Source organism: Neophocaena asiaeorientalis, unplaced genomic scaffold (assembly GCF_003031525.2).
Source record: "Neophocaena asiaeorientalis asiaeorientalis breed wild unplaced genomic scaffold, Neophocaena_asiaeorientalis_V1.1 scaffold307, whole genome shotgun sequence".
Taxonomy (NCBI): Eukaryota; Metazoa; Chordata; class Mammalia; order Artiodactyla; family Phocoenidae; genus Neophocaena; species Neophocaena asiaeorientalis.
Genome location: NW_020171817.1, coordinates 1,997,164 through 2,018,408, shown reverse-complemented (window position 1 = coordinate 2,018,408; position 21,245 = coordinate 1,997,164). Strand labels below are relative to the sequence as shown.

Here is a 21,245-nt window from a genome sequence, read left to right as displayed (position 1 = left end):
GTGATAGTTTATTCACGCTGAGCCTTCCTTCCTGCCTAGTCCCGTCTTCATTATTGTAAAAAAAAATTCTCAACGCTACGTTTCTTCCTCCCTTCCTTCCTTTCCCCCTTCTCCCCTCCCCCCTTTCTTTCTTTTTTTTGGGTAAATTTATTTTTGTCTGCCTTGAATGTTTTGAAATTTTTACTGGCCTACGAAATACAAAACTTTAGGTCTTAATAACTGAAGATGTGGTGATATTATGGAGAAGTTGTAAATATTTTATAATTAATATATGATTCATGAATATTCACACAGAAACAAAGGAGCATATTTTCATAGAAGAGATAAATGAAGCTGTATAGAGAAGTAAGCTTTTTATTCCTATTAGTTTTTTTTTTTTTTTTGGCTGCATTGGGTCTTCGTTGCTGCGCGTGGGCTTTCTCTAGCTGCGGCGAGCGGGGGCTACTCTTCGTTGTGGTGCACGGGCTTCTCATTGCGGTGGCTTCTCGTTGCAGAGCACGGGCTGTAGGCACGCGGGCTTCAGTAGTTGTGACACATGGGCTCAGTAGGTGTGGCTCATGAGCTCTAGAGTGCAAGCTCAGTAGTTGTGACGCACGGGCTTAGTTGCTCCGTGGCATGTGGGATCTTCCTGGACCAGGGCTTGAACCTGTGTCCCCTGCATTGGCAGGTGGATTCTTAACCACTGTGACACCAGGGAAGTCCTGAGAAGTAAGCTTTTGCTATAATTTTGACCACAACGATTGCTATATACTACTTCATCACGATGTCTGTGTGAAGTTCATATCCCACCCCACGCCCCTTTTTATAAGTGATCACTGTTGCTCCCCATTTCCCCCTGTAGGAGTGCGGGTAAGGGACTTCTCCATAGACTTGTCTGCAATGGCTCAATCCTGGTGGAGTAGACATCCTTCATTACAAACAACCCCTTTAGCCTCTATCGTGGTCCATCCTTGTTAGAAAACCACTCTCATTTATCATTAGAAAATTTTAATTTTTCTCCCTTTGATACTCTCTCCCACTTTACAGATGGTTCATTTGAGCCCTACTGTTCCTGGGCTGCTTTTCCCGGGCTCCCCCAGTGTCAGCCTTGTGGTGATCCAAGCACAGTCTCTTTCTTCTTGCTCTCTACCCCGAATCACTCTTCTGCCCTTCAGTGAATGACAGGTTTTATTCTGCACCATGTGGTGATTGGGTTTCCTTAATAGCCTCACGTGGAGTGGGCTTTACCGAAGGCGTTTTTATTTGGCCTTGATAGATTATAGTCACCACGTTTCCCTAATCTCTTCCTGAAAATCTTTTAGGAAGGACTCCCCCTGTCAGAGACACACTTACACTGAAATGGCTTTTCTGTTTTAAAATTCTTTTTCTCTACCCAAATGTTTACTCTGGTATATCTCTTGACAGTGAAGCAAAAGGTGGCTGGTCACAGCCAGGACCCACGATACGTTGGACTTGGGTAACACCCGGTTACTGGGGGGCAGAGGGGGGTTTAAAGCGAGCCTGGTCTCTGTTTTCTGTGGCGCAGCGCCTGTGCAGATAATTAGTTCTTGCTTATGACAAGGTCGGAACGCATGGCCTCTCAGCCTGAGGCCCCGACACTGACCCGTGGCTTACTGTCCATGACCTCGGGGAGCTGTCAGCACTTACTGCCTGGAGCTGCTCGTTTGCGTATATCTGGTTTCTCCAGCTGGCCAGTCAGTGCCTAAAAGGTCGCTCTTTCTTCCCTGTGCCTCGTCCTTTCTCTAACCCAGGGTCCTGCACTGAGCAGCAGTTGGTGAACGTGGTATTCGAATGCCTCCCTCGTTCTGCCGACGTCCGCTCTGCGAAACATGGCAGCTCAGTGTCAAGTGCGTGGCGGTTCACCCCTCAGCTTTTCACTCTCAGAGCTGTTTCTCCTGCCCCAGGCTTCCCAAGGAGCAGGTGTATCAGTCAGGGCTGGATTGCAAGGCAGTGAGTGCCTGTGACTCGATCAGGGCAAGCTTAATATACAGGATTATTAAGTGTAATACGGAGAATCGGGGGATGCGGGGTTGGCGGGTAAGAAGAGAACTCTAGAGGGCGTGGGACTAGCAGCTACAGGAGCAGCTGACGCCCCCAGCCTGAGGCTGAGCCCCAAGGGAAGAGCTTCCCCCAACCCGACCCCCGCACCCCCGTCTGTGGCTCCGGAGGGGCACCAAGCTGGTAGTGGTTTCATGCTGATGGAATCGCTGGACATCCACCCTCTGGAATTTGCTGGAAATCTGCTTCTGAGGTGCCAGGGGAAGCTGTTTCGGGGGAGGTGTCCTGCAGGAAGCACTGTGCTGTGAGACCGCCCAAGAGGGGCGGTCCCGGGGCAGCCGCCCGCACGCACGCACGCACGCAGCGCAGGGCACGGGCGCGGGGATCCAGCCAGAGGCCGCTTGCAGGGTCTCTCCAGCGCCTCTGCTGGGCCAGCTCCGCACTGTGCCAGCTGGCAGAGGACGAATATGTAAAGGGCCCAGCTCAGTTTTCGCGAGCAGTCGATGCAGGGTTGATTTGTGGCACAGAGGTAACTGTCAGCTGGCTCCCTTTCCTGAATATCTGGAAGGCTTCAGGGAGACAGGCTGTTATTCCCCCCCGTCAGTGAGTGGCTAGGGAAGGTCACATTTAAGGAGGCAAAGGCATTTGTCCTTGATGGTAACTCAAGGTTTCTGAATATCATTTAGGTGGTGGGAAGCCCTCTAGTTATTTGTTCTTAGTACATGGAACGTATAAAGGATGGGGGGTGGTTTGAAGGATAAAAGCTCATGCTTCTGAACCAACACAGCATCTAGAGAAAAACAGATGAGTATCTTCTATCTCAGTCCTCCGGGATCTCAAGAAAACTCTTACCATGTCTATTCTCCATTCGCTGTTGGAGGCCAAGAGGGCCTCGTTGGGTTTTACTGAGTCCACATAATTACAATAGCAGTGTTTTTTGTACTAGCTCAAGTGTTGTGTGAAAGCAGCAGAAATATTTTCACAGCGATGTTATGCTCTTTCAAGGTAAACTTCACACCTTGCTAGAAACCACGTTTCTTGGCCTGGTGCCCATTCCTGAAGCTGTTGTGTGGACGGTGGTGGAATTTCACGTCTTCAGCTTGGTCCGTGCCGGTGGGCGGTGACGAGCTGGAGTGTTCTTCGTCGGCCTCCGACGGGCCAGCAGCCCGTGACACTCACATCCCGTCGGACTGCGTGTCCAGATCCCTGAGTCTACCCTTGGACGTACAAGGTGACACCTGCTCTTTAGCTGGTACTTTAAATAGCCTCTTTCTGAGGCTTTGCCTAATGTCATGCTCCTGACTCAGCCTGGGATAGGTCTCTGTGAAGTTGTAAACTTGTTAACATGAATGAATTTGAAAGATAAAGTAGGGTTTTCTTAAACTGGATACATCATCTAAACACCATGCTGTTTTTCAGCTTTATAGAGACTTTGTACAGTGTTGTATGTGAATTGGTAGCATTTCATCAGAGCAATGATTTCCAACATTTTTCTTTTACCGTTTGAGAATCTGCTGAGAGGTTTGGACACCCTCCGCAGATACACACACACTTTGTATATACGTAGCTTAAGAGGTGCTCTAGGCACCCGGATGAGATGATGAAATTAGACGAGAGTCAAGGAGCCGCTTCAGTCTCCACGTTGCTGATTTCCAGCCTGAGTCTGTAGTAAATTGGAAAAGTCTCTTCTTTATTCTCTCAGCCGCTCTCTCTTCCCACTTCTGCTCCTTCTCTGTAATACTTCTCTTGGGTCACGTTACCGTGCTGGGATTGTGTTTGGTGGTGCATTACATGAACAGCAGACGTTAGGGTTAAGTTAGCCGTAGGAAGGCAGAGAATGCCTCCTAACTTGGGAATGACCGGATGTTAGCTGTTGGGGTGATTCGAGGGTCAGGCTGAAGTCAGGAGTTAAGCGTCACAGGCTGCCTAGAGCTGGAGTGTGGGTTGAGTGTATTTGGGGAAGCCAAAGGAGAGATTTCTGTGTAAGTCTGAGAGTCTCTCTCCTGGGGCAGGGAACATTCCAGATCCAAAAAAATGGCAGTAGTTGTTCTATGTTTAGAAAGCTTGTAAGGCAGACAGCTACCTGGCGACTGGACTCAGGTACAGAGTCGAGAGCGTGGATCTTGTGGGGAACAGATCTTACCACACGCCCAAGAGGAGGTGACCCGTGTTAGGGTTTAGTAATTAGTTATATGTGTTATTTCAGGTTCATGACCAAGGCTTAAAACAGGAAGGATTTATACCAGACAAATGGAAAAATAACTTTCTCACAAAAGGATCTTGAGTGAGAGACTGTTTTTCAAAGGGAATTTGGGCTACCATCTCCAGGGTGATATATCTCTCAATATTTTTAGGACATGGACTCTTAGATGAAGGGAAAGACCCCTCAGTTGAGTTGCCCCAACTCTTTCACCTTTTCAGTGCAAAAAGAACTCTGTGGTAGCAATCTTATGTCATTTTGTGGGGAATTTGGCATTGGGTCCATGTAGAATACAGTCCATCAGCTTTGGCAGTAGTGGTGTAAATGATTCTTATTTGAACTACAGTGTCTTAAATATAATTTTTTAAAATACAGATTTATTTATTTATTTTGGGCTGCGTTGGGTCTTTGTTGCTGTGCATGGGCTTTCTCTAGTTGCGGCAAGCAGGGACTACTCTTCATTGTGGTGCGTGGGCTTCTCGTTGCAGTGGCTTCTCTTGTTGTGGAGCATGGGCCCTAGGTGCATGGGCTTTAGTAGTTGTGGCACATGGGCTCAGTAGTTGTGGCTCACGGGCTCTAGAGCACATGGGCTTCAGTAGTTGTGGCATGCGGGCTCAGTAGTTGTGGCTTGTGGGCTGTAGAGCGCAGGCTCAGTAGTTGTAGTGCCTGGGCTTAGTTGCTCTGCGGCATGTGGGATCTTCCCGGACCCGGGCTCAAACCTGTGTTCTCTGCGTTGGCAGGCAGATTCTTAACCACTGTGCCACCAGGGAAGTCCCTTAAATGTAATTTTAACATCTAGTTGTTAGGTGTTGATTCCATCACATATGGTGTAGTGTTTATTAAACAACCCACAATAAATTCACCTATAACAATACAACTAATAATAATTTTTGGTTGAAAGGTTCTACCAGCATTCAAAATCTACAACCAACCCATGACACCATTGAAGATCTAGTGATAATTTTCTTCTTGTGAATTGTGGTGATTCCAACTTTTCAAATGTGTTCCAGGGGTTTTTGGTGTTGTCCATTTGTATTAATCAGGATTCTCCAGAGGAACAGAACCAATAGGGTGTGAGGGTGTGTGTGTGTGTGTGTGTGTGTGTAGAGAGAGAGATGAGATGAGATGATTTATACTAAGAGATTTATTATAAGGAAGTGACTCACTTGCTCATGGAGGCTGAGAAGTCCAGATCAAGGAGAGCCAACGGTAGAGTTTCAGTCTGAATCCAAGTGTGAAGGCAGGAGAAGACTGGTGTCCCAGCCCAAAGACAGTCAGGCAGAGGGAAAGAATTCTTTCTTAGCCTTTCTTCTATTCAGGTCTTCAGCAGATGGGATGAAGCCCACTCACATCGGGAGGGCCTTCTGCTGTACTCAGTCAACTGATTCAAATGTTAATCTCATCTAGAAACGCGCTCATGGAAACATACAGAAATAATGTTTAACCAAATACCTGAGGACCCCGTGGCCCAGATAAGTGGACACAGAATTACCCATCACAGTCCTGGGCAGCCAGACTCTGTAGTGGGCACCCAGAGTCCCTAGGCAATTCTGATAGCTCCTCAGCTTTGTTCTAGAGATGCCACATTTAGACACTCCTCGTAAACCACTTGGTCAGTTACTAGTAAATAGCTGTCATTTATACGTGACAGTGTAGAAGTATGGAATTGTGCACTTTTCGCCAATCGGGACTGAGTAAATGACGTGAACTTCTGGGTGGCTGGCTCTTGGAGGCCAGCTGTGGGCCTTGGCATCATTTACGGAAAATGTTTCTGGGAGCAGTGCCTGCCGCTCTGGAAATGACACCAGCTCCGGAGAGTCCAGTCCTGGCTCTGCACCTCACTGTCCGCAACCTGAGATGAGTCTTCAGCCACTTGGAGCCTCAGTTTCCTTAGTTGACACAAGGACCACTCCTGAGTGTGGCTGGAGAGCCTGGCTGGTGGCTGATGAGCTGGAGACGCTCAGCAAGTGTCAGAACCGCTCCCCACCCCACCCCCCGCCCCCGCCATAGTTATCTTAAAAATAGATGCCTGGTTAAGTGTACGTCTACCTGTGTGTCATCAGCATGAATCAGTGACCTCGTGGGTCCTACGTTTTAGGTCTGATCTATTTTTTTTTAAGCCACTGCTGTCTTTTCCGTGGACTGGTTAGTAGTGTGTCTTCTGTCATCTTCCTTGAGAGGAGGTGATAGAATTTAGACAGAGCCTCACTTGGCCCTGTTATGCTTCACCCACTGATATCACGAACGAGCTGTTTAGCCATCTGAAGAGGAAAATGCAGTCTCTTTCTCTGTGTCATCTGTCATCATGGCCTAGGCAGAGGGTGATGAGAGACCACGATTTTAAAGTCGGCAGCAGAATGGGCGAACTTTCCTCCTCTGTTAAATGGCGGTTGTCGTGAGAACCAGTTCGCGCAGGGCGCGGTGTTGTCACTACTGTTGGTTTTTGCCTCAACACATCCAGACCTCTAAGCTCCGTGTGGTTCGCGTGCGGCTTCGTGCAAGTCCCCCGCTTTGAGGTTTCTGATGTGTCCAGAGCTTGGCAGAGTACGAATCTACATCCTTCTCCCACTGGTACCCCTAGGAGAACCCGTAAGAGAAGAAGAGTGCTGAAGAATACACTCCTCCTCATGGGTCGGAGTTAACAAAAGCCAGCCAAACAGCTGGATGTCCAGAACACGCAGGAGGCAGAGGCCACTCGCTGATGGTGCTGGCGACATTTCTGCGGGCAGCAGCCTCCCGCGTGCCAGGGAAACGGCCCCGTGGAGGCGTGTAACTTGCTGTCCCCAGGCTCTTCCTGACACTGGCTTCTCGGGAACACGCGTCCTTGAGGAACTGAACAGCCTCTGTGATATATTCAACCTGAGTTTTCGCTCATGGAGGCTTGAGTGAGGGGAGATTTGGAAAGACCGTGCCGTTCGGTGAGGACCTGTTTGAGTTTGCACCTGAAGGTCTGGGGTGGGGCTCCTGAGAAAGGTTGGACGGAAATCACTTGGAACTTGAGCTTCAGTCTTTGTAGCACCCTTGGCAGCCAGTGCGCATTCAGCTGCCTGGCAGAAGTAGCTTTTCAACCTCCAGGGTGTTTGTGTAGCATCTTTCGTCACGGAAGTCGACTTCCCCATCTTCCCATTAGCGCCCTGGCACCGGTCTGGCGTCCGGGAGATGAGCGAGCAGTGGGAGAGATGCGCTCTGCTGTCCGTGGAGCACGGCCTCGGCAGGGCCCTCCTCGCTGCTCCGCTCTGCACCTTGATTAACCGGCCTGTGGTGTGTCACCAGAAACCCAGGCAAGGGCAAAACTGAGTCAGTATCAGTTAGCTAAAACAGGAACGGACTTCCCACAGAGACCCCAGGATGGAGCTGTACTCAATGCGGCCCTTTCAAACACAGGTCTTCCCAAATAATGAGCCGTAGAAGATTTCATTTAGGGCCTAGTTGTTTAAAGAAATTAAAAACTGAAATTAGCAGCTGAAATCCACTTGGAGGAGTCTGCTATCCCTTTAATATGTCTGTCTGTTCATCTCACTGAGACATCCCAATCCTTCCTCCAAAGTGATTTGAATACTTAATATTTGCCGAAATGCTTTAGTTGGATTTGAATAACGTAATTGAATTTTTCCTGCTGCATTCAGGGTACGTGAAGGCTTGGGAGTTCCTGTGGTAAGATATGTGGATGTGCTTATTTTTAGAAGTGATTCTTACTTATTTCTCTGTCTGCGAGCCAAGAATTAATAAGCAGTGGGCCTGCCAGACAGATGAGGCTGTATTCATCAGAGTTCCAGGCTTTATCTGCCACTCTCCAGGTGAATGGCTTGTCTCTGGGGCTCAGAGATGATCTGCTCAGTGACAGGTTTGGGTTGAGCTGAACTGGATATAGATTGGATGCCATGTTTTCTTAGGAACCTCATCGTAAACAGGATTGTTATAAAGTAAGATCCTGACTACGTGCCACTGCTTTGTGGACAGCCTAGGGAGAGAGACAGATGAACTAGAAGGTCTACACCATGCAGTCGGCACTGGGAAAGGGATATGGCCAGGGCACAGGGGAAGGAAATCTTTATCCCTGGGGTAATCGTGGAAGCCTTACCAAAGAATCTTCAAGAGGAATTTGAAGTTATCCCGGCAGGGAAGGGGGCGCTGTGTTCCAGGTAACGGGAGTAGCAGATTTGAAGGCACAGAGACTCAGGGTGTGATGAATCCCTGCAGCGTGTCTAGTGGCATGGCTGGGGCTCGGAGGAGCGATGGGCGAGGAAGCTGGAGAGAGAGGTATGAACTGTTCTTGAAGGGCCTTCGATGTAAAATTTTGGAGTCTGAGCATTAGTTTAAAAAGAATGAGGAGTCTTAAGTAATTTTTAAGCATCAGAGGGATGTACTCAGTTTGGCATTTTAGAGAAATCTGCATAGCAGCCCGTGGAATGGAGCAGGGTAGGGCAAGACTGGATTTGAGGAGACTAGATTATTTATAATCATCGAAGAACCAATGCAGGGCAAGCCCACGAAATGGCACAGGTGCCAGATAGGAAAGGGTGAACTTGAGGGGTGATGTGGGATTTACTGGATTTGGTGGCTGCGTGTGGGGAAGTGAGGGAAAGGGAAAAGCCACTGAAAATTTCTCTTGGGCTGCCTTCTGGGTACCACTCCCAGAGTTAAGGGTCACGGGGGGAGAAGTGTTTTGGAGTGGGGTCAGGAGAGTTAGTGGACTTTGGGACATGTTTAGGTGGAGGCTTTGCACACGGACATGTCTGGTGGGCAGGTGCGGGCGTGCGCGTCTGGGACGGAGATGCAGGTTTACGCTCCGTCGCGTGTGGGTGCTTCAGCCCTGTTCATCTAGGGCAGTCGGCAGACTAAGGCATGTACAAGCGGAAAAGGAGGCCCGCGGAATAGAAATGTTTAGTGACGCAGAGGAAGGAAAGGGAGGCTGTTAAGAGGACCAAGGAAGAGTGACCAGCTTAACTGTGAGGTGAAGGGTCGTCGTAGCAAGAGATGGGATGAGAGGGAGTTTCGTTTCTTTTGTGGACTGTTGTGTAAAGAGAAGAACTGACCATGTTTACTAAGGAGAAGGAGCCAGAAGAGAGGTTAGAGGTGCAGGAGACGTGGGAGGATTTCTCAGTGAGAAGTGTGTGGACAGGGTGTCATTGCAGGGGCGTCAGTAGCGCCTAGAGCTGGACGGGAGAGGGTGCACGTTTTGTTTTTGTTTTTTAATTGGAGGTGGGCCTGAAGGACTGCAGCATGGCTGCATGGCAGGTGCATTTAGGGGCGGGAATGGGAGGCTGGAAGTGGGGGTCTTATCTGATGACCTCTCTCTTCTCAGGAAGGAAGAAGGCAAAGCCTTTCCTCTGGTGACGCAGTGTGGGTGTAGGACCTCTGCAGGAGGGAGATGCGTGGCTGAGTGCTCGCTGAAGTTCACTGGAGAGAACAGCACTCCAGGGTTTGCTTCTGGACTCAGCACGTGCCTGTAGAGGCGGTTCTGAATGAACCACATCATCAAGAAGAAATGCACGAAGCCTCTGCTCTGTTCAGGGCACTGTGACAGCGGTCCTGACCCTGGAGGTCCTGCCTGCTCCCCAGAGCCGTTCTGCTGCTCCTGAGCGGGCTAGAAATCGTGCTGGTTGTCTTCCTCTGCAGTGACGGTGTGAACGGCTGCTCTTTGGGCTTTCGCGTCGTTTAGCATGCTGGCCTCAGTTAGAGGAGTGTACATCCCCTACATTCAATTTTGTAATAAAGTTTTAATTTTAGAAGAGCTCTCGGATTACAGAAAAATTGCAACGTAGGTACAGAGTTCCCGTGTACCCCACACCCATTCCCCCCTCTTGGTGAAGTCTTACATGAGTCTGGTATATTTGTCACAGTGGGTGAATCAATTTTTGAAGAATTACCTGTATTTTATTTCTTTATTTCCAAACCTTCTTGTTACGGCCTTTCCAGTTACCTCTGACAGTGGCAGGAGCTCTTGTTTACTCATGATTCAGAAACTTGAGTCGAACCAATAATTTGAATGGCCTCCCTCCCTGTGTTTTTGGGATTGTTTTGTCCTAAACCCTGTTTCTTATCTCCTGCAGAAATCATACAGTGGATGCAGAAAAGAAAAATGCTGCAGAGGAAAATAAATATCAACTGGAATTTTATCAAGTCAATATGACCCTGATGTCAGTTATATTATTTAAAAAGTGTTATTACCTAGTAAATGCAGTTTGTTAGAAATCTTTTTTTAAAAATGGTTGCATGGACGATAAATAATGAAAAGACTCTTTTTCTTTTGGTGAAAAGATGGTGTATCATCGCCAGTGATAACAGAGCCCCTTATCCTCTGTGCCTCTAGATGGCACTGATTTTATGCTGGCCTGTAATTGACAATCTATACAGTTTGAAATAAAAAAGTCTCTTCTGGTTAAAATTAAGTGTGTGTTCACTAGTGCCCTCTCTGGTTTCACGTCCCACTCAGCCGAACACAGACCTAGGAACCCCTTCTAGTTCCTGCTAAAGTACAGTTGTAACAGTCATTCAGGAACAACTTGGAGTTTGCTGGTAATTTTGTAAGTAAGAAGGAGGAGAGCATTTGCATCATGTAATCTGCAGTGAAATCTTCCTGAAAAACCTTTTAAATGAGCCCCTCCCTTCTCTCCAAGTCCCTTTTTTCGTTGTCAGCCGGGAGTTGCTGGTCTGAGCCATTCCTCCAGGTAGAACTTAATTCTCCGGCGCTCACGTTCCAGCACCTGGAAGTCTCAACATCCTTCAAAAAGAAATCCTGTTTGTCTTGCAGACGGCTCTTGGATTTCGCGGCACCTTTAGGTTTTCACTTCCCAGCCCGGTTATCATCCCGCCAAAAGAACCTCTTACGCCCTCCTCAACTGCCAAAGGATTCTCTTTCCTTGTTACTCAGAGATTATTGTTTTTTATTTTTTTCCCGTCTAATTAAGCTGGTAATCTTTTGAATCGGATCCTTCTAAATAGAGTCATACAGCCAAATTCAACAGTTTTAAAACAGCAGCTTGCAGAAATGCTTCATTCCAAGACAAAGCACGTGAGCAGGCCAGAATGTCCTTTGGGGGCTGTTGTTGATTTTCATGGTCCTGCTTCTCCATCTCTTCCTCCTCCCCCGGTCCTCCTCCTTCTCCCCTCTTCCTCTTTATTAAAATGCCTGAATCCACTGCTGTCACCTCATTCAGCCTGTGTACTTCAGACTCTTTTGTTTGGCTGAATCACCTGTGATACTTTTCCATGAACATTATCTTGGGTGATCCCTTCACTACTCGTGTTTCCTGCACTTGCATTTGACATTGTGCAGGTAAGGATGCTGTTGTGGTCTGTCTCCTAGGGCTTTAGACGTTTGCTCTCTTACCTCGGGCGAAGATTGACTTAATGAACGTAGAATTAACTAGACTGGTGGTAAAGTAGGGGCTGATTGGCTGACCAGCTGGTTAAAATTTCAGATGCTGTTGCAGTGACCTGACTGTATTTGTTCTAATGTTCTGATGCAGAAGTGCTTTGTCACTGGAAAGCATTGTATCTGTTTCTCTTTCACCTTCCTAGATGTTGTCTTGATGCTGCTACCAGCTTCCTGTTCCCGTACTTCCTTAGTTTGTTGAGGTTATTCAGAAAATGAGCCTGGTTCTTTCTCTGTGGCATTGGGCCGGCCCCCAACCTGCTGCCTGAGCCCAGGCATCTCAGGCAGAAGAGGTGGGATTATTTCATCAGCATTAAGGTCAAGTTAAGATGCAACGAACGTGTGCTCGTTCATCCGCAGCCACATAGGGACTCCTTGAATTCAGGTTTTATTTTGATTATTCTATGCTCTATCATCCTTCAGAGTTTTATAAAATGAACAACAGCTTCACAGACCCATGTCTTTTCCTTCCAGAGGGTTTTTCTTCTGAACCACTTTTGGGTTTGAGTAGCATTTCTTCCCCTTTCTCACCTGCATTAGGATTATTTCTTTGTCTAGCTCTCAAAGCGGTTATTTTCCTCATTTCTCTTGCTGTTTTCCTTTGGTTCTCTCCCTTCCTTGGATAAGGAGGACAGGGCTGAGAAAACCTGCGTCAAGCACTGGTGTCCTGATAGGGACCCAAGGGTCACCAGCCTCCCTACACCCGATAGTGCCCTTGAGGTCCACGTGGCCTCCACCACGCAGACCCTTCCTGTTACTGGTGCAACGCTGTCGTAGCTAACGTTTGGTTCTAGTGCAGTCCCCCTCAAGTCACTGTTCACACTGACGCACTGGCACATATGAAGGCGTTCGAAAGGCAGACCCTAATTTTCATGCTTTGAGGGATTTCTTGGCCCTTGTGCAGTAATAATGGCTTGCTTGGGATAAACCGTCAGTGTTTTATGGAGGGTGCTGCGGGCCAGGCTTCCAGGCTTCTCCTCTCTCCTCATGTTTTCTGTCCAGTTCTTAATCGCATCCATCTGACCATGGATCCTTTTTACACCAAAGCTAAAGAGATGATCATGTATATGCTGTCGTGGAAATAACCACGGAGCCTGGAAGATGGGGTCACACATCAGAGTTTGGTTTGGATTCAGGCTTCATCACTTGCTGTGCTGCAATGGTCAGTCACTTAACTTCTGTAAGCCTCAAGTTCCCTGCATGAGAAGTGGGGGAAGAATAAGGATAGTGAGGATGAAGTGAAGCCCTAGAGTAAGTAAGGGAAGCTCTCAGGAGGGCAGCAGTAGCAACTGTTAGCCAATAGTAGTCCAGGCAGCAGCTGCTGCGAAGTCAGTTACACGGTTGTTGCATCTGCACGGAAACTCAGAGAGAGGCGGCGAGGGAGGGGGAGGGGTTGTTTAGCATTAATATGCAAGGTGGACGATATGGATTAAACCAGTGATCAGTGGACAATTCTAAATGGCTGAATAGAAAAACGGCTGCTTTGGGAACCACAGACCAGCCCTAAATAACTGCTTGAAGTTGTGCCTGTCATCCAAGCCCCATTTATACTTGCCCGCTCATAGGATGTTGCATGGATGTATGTTATTCTTCTGACCATTTGCCTTTTTATTTGCTTTTAAATGTGTGGTTAAAATCTGGTCCATTTTGAAAAATCCTTTTGGCTTTCTGAATTTTAAATTGAATTGGCTTTTGCAATCTATTTTTATTCTTAAGCCTGATTAGAATTAATTTCCCGCACCTGTTCTTTTCTCATTTGTGAACTACCTGCCCTGGCTTCTGCAAGCTGTTCCAGTAGGGGTGAAATTTGTCTTCTGGGTCGTTGAGGTTTCTGCAAGGACACTTAAGAAAATGTCAGAGAAATAGAAGAAATCCTAGTGGAGAAACAAATGACACAGCCTAATGTGTGCAGTTAATGGAAATCTAATTTAATTTTATCACCAGCGGATGTCTCTCAAACAGAAAGCTAAGTGAGAGGCAGCCACTTTAAGGGCCCTGGAACCAAGGCTGAGATGAGTGATTTATTCCCAGCGTGGGGACTAATTGGCTAAGTGATCTTAGCTTCTCTGGGTCTTCACCTCTCTGCAGTTCATTTCCTTATTTGGGGTTGGCTGGGCTGCTCTCTTCAAGTCCCTTCTAGCTCCAATGTTACATTTCCTCTAGAAATAAGAGCTGACTTGTGTACATGGTTTTATTCTCCTGTGCTGTTTTGTGCTGAGGGTGTTATGAATTACTGCTTTTCCTTCTTTCAGAGTTTTCCAAACTTTAGTCTTTAGTATACGTTATGGGTATTTTTTGGTTATACCTATGTATTGTAAATACTGTAGATACTCGTTTTTAAAAAGTAGTCTTCAAATGACTGACTTCTTTTACTTAGCATTGTCCTAAGCTGTACTACCTGGGGGAAGATACTTTGAGATGATGTCATCTTTCTCATCATATTTTGCCCCAGTATCTTTATCATCCATTGCTAATTATTGTCTGAAATGATTACTACTCTGGTGTTTGCCAAATGATTGTTTTCTTTATCCATCATTCCTTTTAAAATTATGTTATAGAATTTTACTTTAACGAAGATCTTTAATTGAATATATGTATATGGGAGAAGGTAATCATTTATATTAGCATGGTTTCATGTGGATATTTCTTTATTTTGTGGGTTAGGGTCCATTACTAAAATTATTTGTTTTGTTGCTCAAATTGACCCAGATTTGGCCACTGGGAGCCTCTTCAAGTAGTCTTCAGTGTCCTTTGACATGTTCTCATCATTTTTTGGCCCCAAATGATGTCCCAGGTTCATCTTATATTTTCTCTGGCCCAGCCCTGAAAGTCATTCATTTCTCTAAGGAGCCCTGCTTTTTTTTTTTTTTTTTTAAATAAAAAATGGTATTTAGAAGCCCAGACCTGAGTACAGCTATTGCTATTGGGATGTCACCACTTCTAGGTCCCCCTCAAAGGACAGAAGTGGGCAATATATGCACACCTACTTCTGTTTCTATATCTGTATATGTATTTAGAAACGTGAATTCATATGGGTGCCTCCAATTCCAAGTCACTACCACGTGGCTTATTCTAGCCCCTCCCCATTTTCTTTGACAGTGACTGTGAGAAACCTGGTTCCCTTTACCCACAATATATTTACTTACTTGATCAGTTCTTGAATGAACATAAGGTAGTTTCAGAAAAGTGAACACATACCTCTGCAGAACAAAGTTTACTATCTAGTGTACAATACTTGCTGTGATTATTTTGCCTTTAACCTCAGGATATCCAGTTAAAATGCTGTTTTTCAAATTTGCTTTCTTAATTCTTTTCTTCTCCACTCTCTTCCATGCGGCTATGTCATTGTTTAGAGTAGAATTGGCTCTATTGTTGCTGATCACATTCCATTTTGAGTTTTTACCACATCTGGGTGGATTTTAATTATTTTTTAAAGTTTTTGAGTACATAAAATTTTAATGTGATTCCGCAAGTCAGAACTATACAAAAAGTCTACTTAGAGGAGTGTCACTCCTCTCTTCGCCCCCTTCCCACCACCTCCTCTTTTTACTCCATCCTATTCCCCAGCTCTTTTCATTCTGCAGTCTGCTACCACCCACTTTCTGGTAGGCAGTGAATCTCTTTCATTTCTGATTCATCATTTCTATGAAGTTTGTTTATTTTTGTTTTATACGAATGAGCAGGTTCATGTATATTTTATTATTTTCCCTTCTTTCTTAACACGAAAAGTACCATAATAAGTTTTGAAAAAGTAGCATATAATGTTTGATCTTCGCACTTTGCTTTTTTCACGTAGCTTAGAATCATTACATATCACTTCGGAGACGTCATCCTCATTTTTTATTAGGTCTCTTAAGTACTCCATTGTATGGGTAGACCATAGTTTATTTAACATCTCTCTTTCGTCTGGACATTTCTTTGTTTCCAGTACTTCGCAATTATAAACAATGCTACAGTGAAAACCTTGTTATGTACATATTAATTCTGGAGGTGTATTTAGGGTGAATAGCCAGAAGTAGAAGAACTAGGTCAGGAGGTGAATTGCAAATGTAGTTTTGTTGGATATTGACAAATTTACCTCCAAAAGGGTTCTACCCATTTTCACTTCCATCAGCAGTGTATGAGAGTACATCTTTTCCCAAGCCTCACCGAAAGAATGTTGTCGTGCTTTTTAATTTCTACCAGTACAACAGTTTAAAAATAATGTCCGTGTTGTTTTAATTTGCATTTTTCTGTTTGAATACATTTTCATAGGTTTAAGGGTCATTTTCATTTATATATATTATATATATATATATATTTGGTGAATTGTCTGTATTTCTCCCATTTTTCTATTGAATTTTTGGCCCTTAAACCAATGAATTTATTCCACTTTCACTCTCTCTTCTTCCATTTTTTGGTTATATTATTTCTACTTTGTCATGATATATAAGAATTGTATTTTACTCTTCCAACTTAATATCTGGCTTTGTTTTAGTCTCAGATCTACAATTTCATGTATTAATGTGTTATCCATCAGTTTTTTTTGGGGGGGGGGTGTTGAAATTTTCCCAGTTATCTGTTGCTTGAGTAAAGCCCATGCTTTGGTGGATCCTTCAGAAAGAGCTCATTCATGTGAAATTCCCTGTGCTCTTGTATGTTTAAAGCTTTTTCTATAGACTTGGTACTGAAAGGCCAGCGTTGCTGGGTATAAAATTCTTGGTCCATTTTCTTTTTTTTTGAGTTGTTTGAAAATGTGAGGTCATTGTTGCCTTTTTTGTATGTTGTTTTTGAAGAGTCTGATGCTAGTCCAGTGGCTTTGCCTTTCTAAGTTGTTTGATCTTTTTGCTTGGAGGTCTTGAGTATTTTTTCTTTTCATCTTTGAAGTCTAGTAGTTCTACTAGGATATGTCTTGTATTTGGTTCTTCAGGTATTCATTTTACATGGTGCCTATTATTTCTCCTCCGCTGTTTTGTTTTTCCTCTTTCACTGACTCCAGTTACATAAATGTTATTTCTTCTTTGCCTGTCTTCCATTTCCACCATTTTCTCTCTGATTCTTCTTTCTTTATCTCATTGTCCTTTTCTTGGTTGTTTTCCTGCTTTTCTTCAATTCTTCTTGCTAAATCTTTGAGTCCATTATTCCTTGCATATCTTGTAATTTAAACTTAAGTTCTGAGATGATTTTTTTCCTTCTCTTTCTTTCCTCAGTTCACAGTTTTCTGTTTTTCATTCATTTTTGTTAACATTTGCATTACTGGCCCAAGCAATATTCCCAAATGCTTGTTTGAGCAGATTTAATTTAGTTTGCAAGTATCATCTTACACTTTTCTTCTGCTTCTTGATTTTCTTTTTTGGGGGAAGAAGGTTATTGAGTGAATTTTTTAATTCTTTGTGATAATTTTCTGTCGTTCTGTTGAATTTTTTTTTGTTCCTTTTTGTGGGCTGTTGGTTGTTTAGATTTTGTAGTTCTCTGGTGCCCTCTTCTGTTAGTGTAGCAAAGTGCAGAGTCTTTAATGGAATCTTTTTGTTTGTTTTAGTGGAAGATGGGGAATAGTTTTGTAAATCCTCTAATGTTTTAGGTTTGTTTTATTTTGTACAACCCTAAATTTTCTCTTTTGCTTCTTTTACTCCTCCCTACCCAATGGCCAAAAAATATCTTTCTTTTGCCCCTTTCTCTTCCATTGCAACCATGCCTTTTGAAAACCGTAGCTTCAAATTGGGCATACATTTGAGTCCCTTTTCTGTAGTCCCTCATCAGGTCTGCTAGGTTACTCTTAGGATGTTCACACTTATTCCTTCTGGTGGTGATTTTAGATCAACCTAGTTCCTCACTGGTTCCCTTCTTCTGTCTTCCCCTCAGTTTTTCTCAGCTTGTCCTTAATTACCCCAAATGAAAAGAGCAGGGTGGGAGTATAATAGCACTCTTTCTCTATGGCAGTTAGCTTTGCTTCCTTCCTTTCTTCCTTCCTTCTTCTTTACATACAATTATTTGAAGTCGGGTCACTGTTCTGTTTCCTTCTGAGGGCACGGTGTTTAGTAGTTTGATTTTCTGTTGTTGTTGTTCCAAGTTATTTTTAGAGGAAATATTGAAAGACGTAGACTTTGGCAGCTGCATTGTCTTTAGCTCTCGTAGGAATAATTTGAGACCTTGGGAAGTAGAATCTTTGTTGTGGAAAGATTTGTGTTTGATTCTGCTGAGCACTTAGAGGAACCAGCATTCTGGGGTTGCCTTAGTCCATTTAAACAGCCTGAAGTTCTCTCTGTTACCCAGGTAAGGTGACACCTGGCTGGAAGTCTTTATAAGAACTAGTCACTTTTGTATTCATTCTTACCATGAGGATACATCCTTCAGAGCACTTATCTAGCATCCCAACTTGGTCAGACACTGTGGGCTTCCAATCTGGCCTCCCTTTTATTGATAAGCTGTCACAAGCAATGTTCAGAGTTCAGCTGAAATTGGGAAAGGCAGAGAGTCTCAGTATTTCTCTCTGGCTTCGTGTTGGGCTTTTTTCTGGCTTTGTGCTTCCTCACAGAGTTTTGTGTAGTAAATCCTCTCTATTGTGTTACTTCTTTGATGCTTTTAAGAATTTTTGTAGTTTTTAGTAGCTTTCTCAGGAGATTTGGTTCTAATGATCCAGCCCGTTATTACCTTGAAACAGCAATTGTTTCATTCTTGGATTAAAATAATTTTTGATTTCATGGGACTTTGGGTGGAAAGAATGATAGATTGATTTGGTCAGTTCTCCACGTTGAGTCACTCTCCCAGCAGGTAAAGACCTGCTTTGTTGTTAAAGATGGAACACTTTATTTTAGTGCTTAAGCGGCTTCAGACTGATGACGGCTGTGATTAGTAATGGTGATTGTGATGACAGAGAGGACAGTGTATTAGCCATTGCAGTGTGCCAGGTACTCCATGCCCTTCATGCATTCTTTTATTTAATTATCATGAAATCTCTTAATTTATTATTCCCATCTTTCAAACCATTACCTGAAGCTTAGCTCCCATATCACTTTTTGGAGTTTACTGGATAGCAAATGGCAGAAACACGTTTCAGGCCTTGTCCTGACCTTTGGAATTACAGGGTAGCAAAGTCCAGCACACTTCCAGTTTAGGAGGGCTTCATAGGACTTCGTTCCTAGACTGTGCTTTCTTACCTAGTCTCAGGTCACACTTTAAGGACAGTGAAAACCCGATTCATCGGTATTTCCACTAGCATGGAGAATAATGTGTCTTGTGAGGAAATGACTGCAAAGAAGTTAGTGCAAAAGGAAAATGGAGAGATGAGCAAAGATCAGAACGGCGTCTTTTAATTTCCTAAAGACTCTCCATTGCATGTAGCCTAGTGCTTTGTTCAAAGTTGATACCAAATGAATGTTAACATCAGTATGTTTATTGACTCTTACGACTTCCTGGGTTTTGTTTCCACATTATGTCTTTTGATACAGACTCTGGTCATGATGCTCTTTTTATTTATTTATATTATTCCTCTTGGTTCACAGTTATTTGCTGGCGTAAAGGATGGAGAAAACCTGCAGCTTTTCGAACAGAGTTCTCGCTCTGCCCGTAAACAGGAGACACATACCCTGGAGGCCACGAAGCTTGTAGAGTTTGACCTTAAGCAAACACTTACCAGGCTTATGACACATCTTTTTGGAGATGGTAGGTACTAAATGCCTTTGTCTTTGGGGGCTTAAATATTCAACGGTTACCATCTTCCTGAAATCATTGAGGCTACTGTGTCTAGACTTCTTGCTCTCAGTTGTGGCTTAATGGTTTAGGTCCTTAGTGAGGTAGAACTTGCGGATTTCCTGGTTCATTCCGTTTGAGGAGCAGAGGAGGGTGTGAAAATGCAATTAGCCAGAGAGAGAAAAATGATCACAGCCTTGCATAAGAATGACAGCGGATCGAGATCTGTATCATCCACGGGGAGGAAGCGAACAGGCTGATTAATGTCGGAGTATTGCTATACCTCAGCCGCTGCTGAAGGGGTGATTGCATGTTTGTATCACCTGCTGGGATGCTTCTCAGGGGAGATGCAGGGCGGGGAGGGGAGGTGCCCCGGCCAGGCCCACGTTAGGAACTTGACGGATGAGGGGATGGTGTCACGGGAAGCGTGCTGTGTGCTCTCACAGCGCTCACAGTGGGTAGGTGTTCACAGTGCCCTCGGACCTGGCTGTTCTCCCTCATTCCGAAGGGAAGTGCCGTGCTCTTCAGGCATTTCGGAGGGTCATTTAATTTTTTTATCTGGGGTCGGGGTGCTAGATGCTGAAAAATGTCTCGGTAAACCTGTCTGCGTCCCAGCAATCTGGATGTCCTTTAGCGTAGTAATAGCCATAGTAGTGACGATGACAGCGAGAGAGTAATTAATAGTGTCAAATGCTGCATTAAGCACTTTTACAAGGATTTTTTTGTTCTGACCTGCATCTGTGACGTAGGTGTTATTATAATCTCCATTTTTTTTTTATTAGAGGAGGGAACCCAGACCCAGAGCAAAGAAGTACCACGTGACCACATTGCAGCTTGGGAGTATTTGAGGCCTGGTTTGAGCCCCCTGTTGTTTTGACTTCCGAGCCCATGTTAGACCTTAGCTCTTTTGAAAGGAGAGATACAGATCATTTCAATAATATTCCTAGACTGTGAGGCTTACGGAAGCCGTGATGTTAAAAAGAGGGGGCCTCCCCCGGGTGTTGCCTTCCGACTCTCCCGCCCTCTGACCCCCGTAGCTGGTCGGGCTATACTCTGTTACATTTCAGATACCAAGATCACTTAGAAACTTCACATTCAGTCCTTCTTTAATTAGCTAATGATAGGAACTGCCTCCGCAGGCCTCAGAACTATTCAGCAGCTCTTTTTATACTTGTTTTTATGGTCTGAGCGCTCTCCTCTTCTAAACTGTGAGTGTTGTATTCCTTTGTTCTTGAAAAGCAAAATTAAAAAGGAGAGCACTGTTTCCTTGCGGCAGTCTCTCGCTGTTACCGCTGCTTTGGTGTCAGGGCTTTTTCTCCCTCTCCAAAGCAGTTGATTATTTTCTGCGAACATTTCAATTACACCGGCATCCTAAGGCTGTCGTGAGAGAGGCTATCGGTTTAGAACTGGAAAGAAAGAAATGCCCTTTAGACAGTTTATATGCTTGTGGAATATGCTGACATTTTAAACACTTCTAAATGGTTTCCCCTCTGTCTTGTACCGTGTTTAGCAGATCACTTCTTTCAGAGCAGCTGAGGTGGGGTTTAGGAGTCCTCACACTATGGTTTCACTTGCTGCCCTTCACGGTTTACGGCCGTCTCTGGCACGGTCCCTTGCCGAGCCCTGGAGTTTCCCTTTAGGAGGCGCCGGCCTTATAGCACAGTTTGGGTGAACGCGTCTGAAAGAGAAGTGGACTGTGTTCCTCTGCTGCCCGCTAGATATGTTGCTGTGGCCAGTCGTGTCTCTTCCGTTTAAGAGCAAAACAGGCTAACGGTCGTCACTGAGATGCACTCGCAGCTCCTGTCCCAGGACCCTGCCGGTGGAAGTGCAGGTGGCCTCAGCCGTCAGCTCCCTCCGGGGCCGCCGCAGCTGCGGGCAAGCCCCCTTGCCCAAGGACAGTGCCCTTCCCAGAGCTGCCCACAGCCAAAGACTGCTTGTGGGAGGAATATAAAGGCCCCACAGTTTGCCCCCAGCCCCCAGCCCCTGCCCACCCGGCTCCTG

General features: G+C 45.1%; 1 protein-coding gene across 1 annotated transcript in view; it reads left to right on the top strand.

Moving 5' to 3' along the window:
• FARS2 (phenylalanyl-tRNA synthetase 2, mitochondrial) overlaps positions 1–21,245 on the top strand; it is a 354,930-nt gene that overhangs the window by 61,637 nt on the left and 272,048 nt on the right. The window contains exon 3 of the mRNA XM_024738907.1: positions 19,058–19,217. Within this exon, the coding sequence (XP_024594675.1) occupies positions 19,058–19,217 (160 nt within the window). The remainder of the gene's footprint in view (positions 1–19,057; positions 19,218–21,245) is intronic.